The sequence below is a fragment of the Mesocricetus auratus genome, unplaced genomic scaffold, assembly GCF_017639785.1.
Source record: "Mesocricetus auratus isolate SY011 unplaced genomic scaffold, BCM_Maur_2.0 Super-Scaffold_100707, whole genome shotgun sequence".
In the NCBI taxonomy this organism is placed as follows: domain Eukaryota; kingdom Metazoa; phylum Chordata; class Mammalia; order Rodentia; family Cricetidae; genus Mesocricetus; species Mesocricetus auratus.
Window position 1 is genome coordinate 12786709 of NW_024429269.1, and position 10769 is coordinate 12797477.

General features: G+C 46.7%; 1 protein-coding gene across 1 annotated transcript; it reads left to right on the plus strand.

Moving 5' to 3' along the window:
• The first annotated feature begins 5351 nt into the window (after nt 1–5351).
• Nucleotides 5352–8720, plus strand: LOC101842838 (chymase). Its single transcript, XM_005085626.4, has 5 exons — nt 5352–5508; nt 6120–6270; nt 7379–7514; nt 7828–8082; nt 8386–8720. The coding sequence occupies exons 1-5, from the start codon at nt 5451–5453 to the stop codon at nt 8527–8529; spliced, it is 744 nt and encodes a 247-aa protein (XP_005085683.1). The 5' UTR covers nt 5352–5450; the 3' UTR covers nt 8530–8720.
• Nucleotides 8721–10769: the final 2049 nt, after the last annotated feature.

Consider the following 10769-nt stretch of genomic DNA (forward strand, 5'->3'; position numbering starts at 1 on the left):
CGTATGTGGGGATTAAACAGCCTGAAAGGATCTTTTAAAAACTAAAGAATCTGTATTGGATTATAGCTGCAAAAGTGACTTTTGTTTGTTTTTTTTAATTCTTGTTTGTAGTTGTGTAATTAAGTGATAGGGTCCTTTTCCATTTTGATTTAGATTGATTTGGTTTGGGCAGAGTCTCTCTATATAGCTCAACTGACCTCCAACTCATAATCCTTCTGCCTCAGCCTCCCTAGTGCTGGGACTACAAGCAGGTTCTACAGGCTTACACAGAAGTCCCAGAGGGTGAGGTCAAGGCAAAGACAGTGGCTGTGTTTTCTTAGATTCGAATACCCACTAACCTGCAGCTGAGGCCACACTGCCTCTTCATCCACATAGTGTAAGAACTACATGTACTTGGAACAACTCTTCCTCCGTGGAGCTGGGCAACTCGATATAGGAGAGCGTGACTACCCCACCCTGCAGCCTGGCCTAGAGTAACAGCGGACAGATGGAAACTCCTGCGAGCTGGGCTGAGGCCACCTTGTGGAGGCTGAATTGTTTCCAGAAAGGTCACCCTACCGAACAAACCCCATCACATGGGCCCCTGGTGTCAAAGGAGCAGTTGGTGGCCCAGAAGCTCCAAAATCAAGAGCCCGATTACCACCACAGCGTTCATTCTTAAGTATGGTGGATGGGGACCATAGTGGCCTGCCCGGTGGACCTGGGAAGGAGAGAACAGCCACGGTCTGGCGAGGTCGGCCAGGGAAACATGTGAGTAAGGTTTTGCCCACGGTGGATGCTGTAGAAGCTGAGTAACTCAGTTTGATGAAGGCTCTCCATGCAATGCACTGTTGGCAGCAGACACCCACTGAGGATACCCAGGCAAGGGGAGGTCAGCAGCTTCTCACCCAGCCTTGCAAATGTGGAAACAAAACCCAAGAGTCAGCAACAGAGGTAAATCTCAGGCCAAAGAAATTGCAAGTGGGAGGGATTTGCAGGTGACCAAAGAAGATTTACCTCGAGAAAAAAATAAAAATGAAAACACTTGCACTGAGGAGAAGCCAGAAGGAAAAAGCCACGGTTGATTAATGTCCTGAGCCAGTGTCACCACCTGCCCCCAGCTGTCTCATACTATCCAAATGAATGTGTTATCAATTATTTTCTAAATGAAAAATTTTAGTGTCTCTGGAAACATTTTGTAAGAAGGAAGGATGTTGTGGTATATGTGCTTACACTGTGAAGATGGGTCTTTATCAAGACGCCTTCTGGTTGGTTTAAACAGGAGCTGGATGGCCAGTAGTTAGGCAGGAAGACATTAGGCAAAACTTCTGGGAAGAAGAAGGGCAGAGTTGCCAGTCGGACAAGGAGAGGAAAGAGGAGGTGCAGGACAGAAGACAGGTAACACCAAGTGGTTATAAACAGGTTGGTTTAAGTTATAAGAGCTAGTGGACAAGCCTAAGGCTGAGCTTTCATGATTAGTAAGAAGTCTCCGTGTCATTATTTGGGAGATGGCTGGAGGGACAGAGAAAGACTTACTACAGAAGTGATGCAACTTTGTATCATTTTTAAGCATAAATGATCTTTGGATTTTGCTTCATTCTGTTCTGTGTAATACAAGGTCTTTCTATCAAGCCCAGGGACAAATGCCATAATCTTGTTTCACCCTTCTGTTTACTGAGGATTGCAGTATCTACCACTATGCCCTGCTTAGTCCCATAATTCAAAGCTACTAAGTGTTAGCTTGGAATCACCTTTGTGCACTGAATATATCTTGAACATCTTAATTACAATCTAGTGTCACATTGCAAAATTATATCCTAAGAAATAAATCCTAAACTGGGCATAGTAGTACATACACATAACCCTAGAACTTAAGAGGCAGAGGCAGGAGGATCAGGGTTCAAATCATTGTCTCAGCTACATACAGAGTTCAAGGCCACATGAAAGCCTGTCTCAAGATGAAAAATGATAGAGAGTAGAGGTGAAGGGAAGGAGGGAAGGACAAAAAGAGGAAGGGAGAGAGAGGAAAGAGAAAAAGGAGGGAAGGAGGGAGGCAGGGAAGGAGGGAGGGAGGGAGGGGGAAAGAAAGGAAGGATGGAGGGAGGGAGGGAAGGAGGGAGGGAGGGAGAGGAAAGAGAAAAAGGAGGGAGGGAGGCAGGGAAGGAGGGAGGGAGGGAGGGAGGCAGGCAGGGAGGGAGGGAGGCAGGCAGGGAGGGAGGGAGGGAGGGAGGGAATTAACCAGTCCTGGGTGGTGGCTGTCCCTGTCAGAACTGCATGCACTCTATAATAACTATTCTATTATTATAGTCCAGTTTTCCCAACGGCCTTATATTTTTTTTGAGGATGAAAAACCGTGCCTAGGCCTCTGGGGCTTGGTCTCACAGGTACAGAGCCACCAGACAAGACTTCTCCCCAGCTCCACATTCTCCTCTGTCCTGCTAGTGATGGGGTGTCAGCGGCGAGCACTAGGTGCTAGCAAATGGAAACACAAGACTTACAGATAATTCCAACTTTAGACAGACCACAGTTTTCAGTAAAGGCTCCATTCAATGTTTAGATGTTGCTGGGTGGTGGGGAATTGTCTTTGTTGTTCACCTGAAATACATGTTAATTGGATATTCTGTGTTTTATGTGACAGCCCTAGTGGGTAAAGACAGCAGTGCTGATGATCCTAAAATGTCTGGATGCAGGAAGATTTTAGGGAAGTGTGTGCAAATGCCTCATTCTTGGGAGGGTCAGAGATGTGGACAGGTTCAGGAAGTTCAGATGAGAGCAACACAGCTGACGAATATTAGGAAACGGATCACTGTGCTCACAAGCCCAGGCTGACACAGGGGCATGGCAGGGCAATGTGCCCACGCATTGTCCCCTCTATAGGCTCCACCTATGAATTAATCTGTTGCTGGTCTCCAAGAGAAATGGCACTCCCCTGTGCTGCCTACTCTTCTATGGACTGCTCTTCCATGTCAAGGAGCTCCGAGAAGGTGGTTGAAATGTGTTTTAATAGAGGTAGTGTGGTCTTATTCTCCATTTCAATTCTACATTTATAAACAGACTGTAATGGTATTTCCCAAGGTAGTTATAGCAAAAAAGGAAATGTGTTAACTCTCAGACATTATCATTGTATTCTTCAGTTAAGAACCTCCCCTCTAGCCCTCAGGAGAAAATTGCTTACTTCACACCCCCGACCCTCCATCACTCTTCACACCCCTGTTCCTCCTCATACTCTTCATACTCTTGTCCCTCCCCTCACCCTTAACAAGACTCTTCCTCTTCTGTGGCTGAGCAGAAAGATCTAGTTCTAACCCATAAGCCCTAAGGCCAGGTCAACCAAACTGAAACAATAATAACTATTTGATGGGCTTGCTATGAAAGAAACAAGGTATCTATTGGGATGACAGACTGAGGCAGTGATCATCCCGTCTCTTCGCTCTGGGGTTGAAGCACATGGACTCCTATCCTGGAGTCTGCTTCCTCCTCGTAGACTCCTATCCTGGAGTCTGCTTCCTCCTCGTGGACTCCTATCCTGGAGTCTGCTTCCTCCTCTAGTTGCTCTCGTTTTTCTCTCCCCTCAGACAATAAACACTGGTTCAAAGAAAGAAATGCAGCTCAATGTGTTTTAAACTTCATGTAATCATTATTTAAGAGGAATGCTGTTCAAATTTTAATATACAGTGTAATGAAACAAAATGGAATAGCATGAAAACTAACAGAATGTTTTTATTTGTCTTTATTTTTACATTTTCCATACAGTGAAATACAATGATGCCCATCCCCTAACACATCTCCTTCCCTACTTCATGTCTTTTTTATAACACAATAAGTCCATTCATGCTGCCAAATGTGTGTGAGTTTAGAACCACCAGTGGCCACATACTCTACAAAGAAGAATTCTGCCTCCCCCAGCAAGTATTCACTGACAGTAACTCCTCCATACGGGTTGGGATCTGGAGATGATCTACCCCACCTATGGCAGGGTTTTAGCTGGTTTGACCTTCTGTAGGCTTGTACAGGAAACCACAGCTGCTTCAAGACCATGAGTGTGACAGTCACTCCATGCCAAAAAGCAACCTTTCACGGTGCTCCCCTCAATCCCCACACTCTCTCTGCCTCCTCTTCCACAGTGTTCCCTGGAGGGTGGTTGGGGAGTGAAGAGGTAATACAGATGTCCGTGTAGGGCGAGCACTTAGTCTCTCACCCTCTCATTTGACAAGTCACACATCTCTGCCTTGACTGCCACCCACTGCAGAGAGAAGCTTCCTGATCAAGGAGGATAGCAGCTCAGCTCCATGGGCATAAACGCAAATGTTTAGAGGAAATTTTGACAACGCTACCATCTAGCAAAATAACAGCAGGTTCTACCCTGAGATCTTCCATAGGCTTTTGGCTTTTGGTCAGTGTTACAGCAGCAGGTGTTTGTCTCAAATCCAATCAGAAAGCAGTTATTCACCCCAATAACAGCCATACCACTATGGCACTAGTGGACACATTTTACCTGGCAGATCAGTGCTGCAGTATACAAGTTCCAGAGCTAGGTAAGACTACTGATGCCTTTTCTCCCCCAACAGCCTACATAGTACCTTCCAGAACTGTGAAAGGTGGCCATCAGGTAAGAAGTTTCCAGGTGAGTTTGAGACTGGTTTTCTATTTCTCATAGCCAATATGTGTGTATCTTCAGCAATAAGGCTTTACCACGAAGTTATGGTGAGTAACCAAAGGCAATGGCAATAGTTTGTGTTGTTTTAGAAACCAGTAACTCATGGGGGAGTATCCCGTGCCTAGTATTATAATTTTCATTTAAAAAAAAAACATGTTTTCCAGTATTAACATTGGCTATCCACGCACAGTATTACTGCCCAAACTACCTAATTAGCTTATTAATTAGTGAATCTCCTTAAGGTTTTTTATACATCTTTAGTTCGGGATAACCTACCCAGTTTTCCTTTTCTCCCCCATCCTTTTGCCCCATCTCTGATTAATACTCCATGCTTTGTCTGACTGGCATATTGTGCATGTTTGCCTGCTCATGTACGTGTCTATACATGTGATGTCCGTTGAGTCTTTCTGCAAAACGCATTTGCTACTGCGGCTATAGTAATCACTGCCTGTGTGCTCCTGATTGCCCAGTGCCAAGATTACCCTCAACCCAAGTTCCTAGGGACCCAAGTTGTCCTAACTAGAAAAGGTAAGATCCCTCCGCATTCTGTCCCGGCATCCTTAGCCTACACAGGCGCACAGTTAAGGACCCATATGAGTGTCTGGGACGTGAAAGTCTGGATTTCAATTTCACGTCCAGTAGAATCATCATTCGGGAGGAGCGTCCACTCATGAAGACAGCCAGGTTGAAGAAGAAAGCATGACCACACAGTTCCTGTGGTAACAGCTCTGCCACTCCCCTGCCTGCTGGGAGTAAGAAGTCCTAAGACCCAAAGATAAAGCTTGCACTGGCTGAGAGCAGTCCCTCTGAGAGGATGCTTCTTCCTGCCCTCCGTCTGCTGCTCTTTCTCCTGGGCTCCAGCGCCGAGGCTGGTGAGTACCAGGGTCCTTCCCTCTCAAATCCCCAGGGTCAGCTCCTAAGACAACAAAGTTTAGTCTGACTTTTGGGAGTCTAAAACAGATCTCACAGCTCTTCTCAAGAGCCTCAGAGTGAAGTCTCCTTTTGGAACACACCCGCCCGTTGTTTAAAGTCACGGTGGTCCCCAGGAACACGGAAGCTTGTGTTGACTCGGGTGGGGGGACTAACCCTAAAGCAAGTGTGGGGGGGTAGAGGGAGGCACCAGGAAAACAGGCGCATTCTCCTCGTCTTTGGAGCTTAAGGCAAAAGACTGCCCTCTGGTTTTGCTGATCTGTGCCTGCAAGGGGGCAGGACACGGGGAACCAGGGCCAGGGCAGAGTGCGGGAAATCAGAAGGGGAAACTGCCTAGACCCAAGGCAGGATTGGCTGCTGTGCCTTGAGAAAGAAGTGACTATTTGGAGGAGGGTGAGTTGTGAGTGAGAAAAACTCATCATGACACCTGAGAGAGCGATGGGCAGCATTTAGGCCAAGGAGATCAAGGCAACCTTCTCCCAGCCTTAACCCAACTGTGTCCTCTAGAGAGAGCGTCCGCACCCGTGTCAGGCCCTGGGGTTCTCTGTTCTAGGCAAGATCATCGGAGGCACAGAGTGCAGACCACATGCCCGCCCCTACATGGCCTATCTGGAAATTGTCACTCCCGAGAATCACCTGTCAGCTTGCAGTGGCTTCCTGATAAGACGAAACTTTGTGATGACTGCTGCGCACTGTGCAGGAAGGTGATATGGGTGCTGTTTATCTCTAAACATGAAGTAAACCATCAGGGTAGCATCCAGGGCAAACCCAGATGGTACCTGAAGCAGGATCCTGAGTCTAGGACTGACCAGAAAGAGACGTCATTAAACAGATGCCCTGGGCTTCAATCACTGTAAATGCAGCTCCCCTCAGAGGCAAGGACATCTCTCCAAAAATATCCCCTCCATACCCCCTCAACAGAGAGACACTCACGGCTCGCTTGTCAGTACTACTCAGTAGTTTTCTGGGCTGTATCTCCTTGACATTTTCAAGTACACTGGCTGTCCGTTTCCAGGGTCCAGAGCTTATTATTTCTTTTTCTTTGTTTGTTTATGTGTTTGGTTGGTTGGTTTGGTTAGGTTTGGTTTTGCTTTATAAATTATAATTTTTTAATTTTTTTGAGCTCATCATTTCTAAGAAAGACAGAACAGCATCCACAGGACACAACTACCTCCTGCTTTTCTCTTAGCTCTTGCTATAGAAGGCATAGAAAGTCCATCCAAACTGGGGAGTACTAACCCTACCCCCTAGGTCTTCCATTTCTTGCATGCCCCAGAAATTCCAGGGGACCCAAGCTTAGAAATTGCAGCCAGCACTCTTTCTTGAAGCTTCTCCTGAAAGCTGACTCGAGCCCAAGATCTGTCTTCAGGCCCAAGAGCAGATGCCGCCATGTTGCTCTCCTGGTTAAAAACTGAACCATCCAAAATCACGAGTAGCCCAGGGAGAGGGCAGGAAGAAACGATGGGGAGAACCCAGCATCCCAGGGAGCAGTTCCAGCCTTTTCTCCAAATACGTTCATCTCTGCAGCCATGGACGTCTTCTGCTTGCCCTTTCTTTTTGTTGTCGCTGTTGTTGGTTTTGTTTGTGTTTTGTTTTTGAAGCACAGTCTCAGGTAACTTGGGCTGGCCTCAAACTCACTATGTAGCTAAGAATGACCTTGAGCTCCTGATCCTCCTGCCTCTACTGCCCATGTCCAGAGATTATTGGCCAGCACCACCATGCCAGTTATACAGCACTGTGGGTCAAACCCAGAACTTCACAGATGCTAGGCAAGCACTCTCCATCCTCAGACCCCATCCTTCCTCACCACAGGTCTATAACAGTCCTCCTAGGAGCCCACAACAAAAAGGTAAAAGAAGACACGTGGCAGAAGCTTGAGGTTGAAAAGCAATTCCCTCATCCAAAATATGATGACCATTTGGTTCTCAATGACATCATGCTACTGAAGGTAACAAGTTTCTCCCTCCATTCCGCTCCCTTGCATTTTTCCTTCAGGTCCCCATTGCTCTGAGCTTTCCCCGCCCTGCTTCAGGAAGGCACTCCCTTCTTATCCCCCCCACACACACTCACTCACACACACACACACACACACACACACGCACACACACGCACACACATGCACACACACGCTCACACACGCGCTCACACATGCGCTCACACATGCACCATTGGACTTGGTATCTTGCCCTTTCCCTCCCTGATCGTCTGGAGCTGCCTCCTACTCCACGGCCCTCACTAAGAGCCCCTTGTTCCCTTCACAGTTGAAGGAGAAAGCCAACCTAACCCTAGGCGTGGGAACCCTCCCAATCTCAGCCAAATCAAACTCCATCCCACCTGGGAGGGTGTGCCGGGCAGTTGGCTGGGGCCGAACAAATGTGAATGAACCACCCTCGGACACTCTGCAAGAGGTGAAGATGAGAATCTTGGATCCCCAAGCCTGCAAACACTTCGAGGATTTTCACCAGGAACCCCAGCTGTGTGTGGGCAATCCCAAGAAGATTCGAAATGTATACAAGGTGATGCTCTTACTAGTTTTTTTTTTTTTTCAAAAACCGCTGCTGGGGGCATTGAGTGTAGAAGGAGGCGGGGCAGAAGATTGTCAGTTAATCACAGTTTAGGGATCACAGGCGCTAGGAAACAAAGTATCCATCTTCCATTAGCTGTGCAGAGAATGTGGGTTATGTGAAGTAGCTGCCCCAGGAAAGAAAGATGCAGTATCAGGCTCCTCCTCTGACTCTAGACCTAATTGCAACTCCAAGGAGAAATGGGCGGGAGAGGTAGAGGCATTCATGCATTTCCTCTCTGTGCCTCCCTAACAGGGAGACTCTGGAGGACCTCTCCTGTGTGCTGGGATAGCCCAAGGCATCGCATCCTATGTACTTCGGAATGCAAAGCCCCCTTCTGTCTTCACCAGAATCTCCCATTACCGGCCCTGGATCAATAAGATCTTGAGGGAGAATTAACTCTGGAGCTTGGAGCCTGTGATTAAATCTGAAGCTGGAATTGAGCAGGTCTTTTGCACCATGTGCTTGGGCCTGTCTTAGTTCCTGTGGAAGCCCTGCCAGCTCCCTGATTTCTCTGAAGGTTCTTACTTGTCTCAGAAGGTTCCTAAAGGTCAATAAACCTCAATAAAGACCCAGATTCTAGACTGCAATGTGAGGTTCCTCTGTCTGGCACTCTCTTCTCCCTACACACGGCAACATGATTCGAGGTTTAAATAACTGAAGATTTGGGAGGGAGTCTGTGGGGGTGATGAGTGTGTAGGAGCAGGCAAAGACGGGACACACAGTGAAACAGGCAGAGGTGGGAAATAACAAAGAAAAAATAAGAGTTTTCCTGGAAAACTACATTTCCATATTAAACAAGAAATTACACCCATTGCGCATACAAGCAGGCCTGAAGAGAATGTCCAGTGTTTTGCTCTATCACTCTCTGACAGAATCCTCACAGACAGGGTCTTCAGTGAGCCTGGAGCTACTCTGGTGACCAACAACCCTGAAGATCTGCCCCCTGTCATAGTGCTGGGGTTCCAGGCACACTTGGCCACACCCCATTCTATATGGATGCTGGGGCATCAAACTCAAGCCTCATGCTCTCACAGCACACTCTCTTAGCCACTGAGCCATTTCCCATTCTCCAACTTAACTACTAACCCTAGGCCAACTCTAATTCATATTTAGTAACTCAGAATCACTGAGAGCATTTTGTATTGCAAACAGGATGTGGGATCTTTAACGTATTTCTGGCCTCTCTCCAGTAGAGGCCAGTAGCAACACTCTCTACACACGCAATCAAAATGTTTCCAGATATTGATCCATGCCTTTGGGGGCAAAAGTGCAGAATCCCCTCAGGTGAGGATCACTGCTTCCCTGGGCGATATAGACAGGGCAGCTAAGGTCAAACAATCTGGAAAAGAGAGCTCCCATCTGTAAAGCTCTTATGGGGTGCAGGGGCCATTGCCTCTCACTTGCAGCCACAGAACAAATGCCAGAAGCAAAGAAGAAAAATTACCACAAAGTCAGCTCTTGCAACATCCATCCACCCACAATGGGCTCTGTGAAGACTTCCTGCCCAAGACCTACAGCGGCTCAGTGCAAACATTCACCAGCTAGAGGAACAGTTGGGGGAAAGCAGGCTAGGACATCAACTGGAGCTTGAGGCTGGCAATGCCCATGGCTTTTGGGGGAATGGTGAATCCCTTTGGCCAAGCAAACGATTTCCAGGAATTCTTTAAGAAGTAATGTAATGAGCCAGAGAAATGGCTCAGAGGTTAAGAGCACTGACTGCTCTTCCAGAGGTCCTGAGTTCAATTCCCAGCAATCCCATGGTGGCTCACAGCCATCTATAATGAGATCTGGTGCCCTTTTCTGGTGTGCAGGCAAAAGGACACTGTACATACAATAAATAAATAAATGTTTCAAAATAAAAAGGAATAACTACTGAAAAGATGGTTAAGAGCATTGGCCTTTCTTCCAGAGGACCCAGGATCAATTCCCAACACCCACATGGTAACTCACACCGGTCTGTAACTCCAGTTTCAGGGCTTCTATGACACCCTCACACAGACATCATGCAGACAAAACACCAATGCACATAAATAATTTTAATGGATATGCATGAAGATTGGTGTATAAATATTTACATCTCAACATTCTTAATTTTAAAACAAACCAGAATCCCATTCATGGAACAGAATTTAAGTGGTAAATTTCTAAGACTGAATATTTTGACAATCGACTATTTGTTTTCAAACACATTTAATAACGCAGGAAAAATCAGCACAATACTTTTTAAAAAGCAACATGAAAATTTCTCCATGGTCAAATCTCAATTTTCGTTTTATATTCATACTAAAAAATGGAAGCCATCATAAAATAATTTTGGGAATTGTCTGTAGAGGACTAATGGCTACTTCTGCTTTGTTTATTTGCCCCGAGTGTTCTCACCATGGAGACTCAATACTGGGTAAGCGCATGTAGCCATCTTCAGTCCTCATCGGTCAAGTACTGCCCCATGGCAGTAGCATCCTGTGCTTATGGCTCTCATAGCTGAGCTGTTCAGAAAGCTAGAGAAGCTGGAAAGGGGTCTCTGGGGCCTCCGGCCATCAACCAGTTACGGTTGCCTCACATACTCATAGAAAAGACATGACTCAACCCTCATAGAGAGTACATGACTTTGGACCACCCTGCTACCTCTGCTAAAT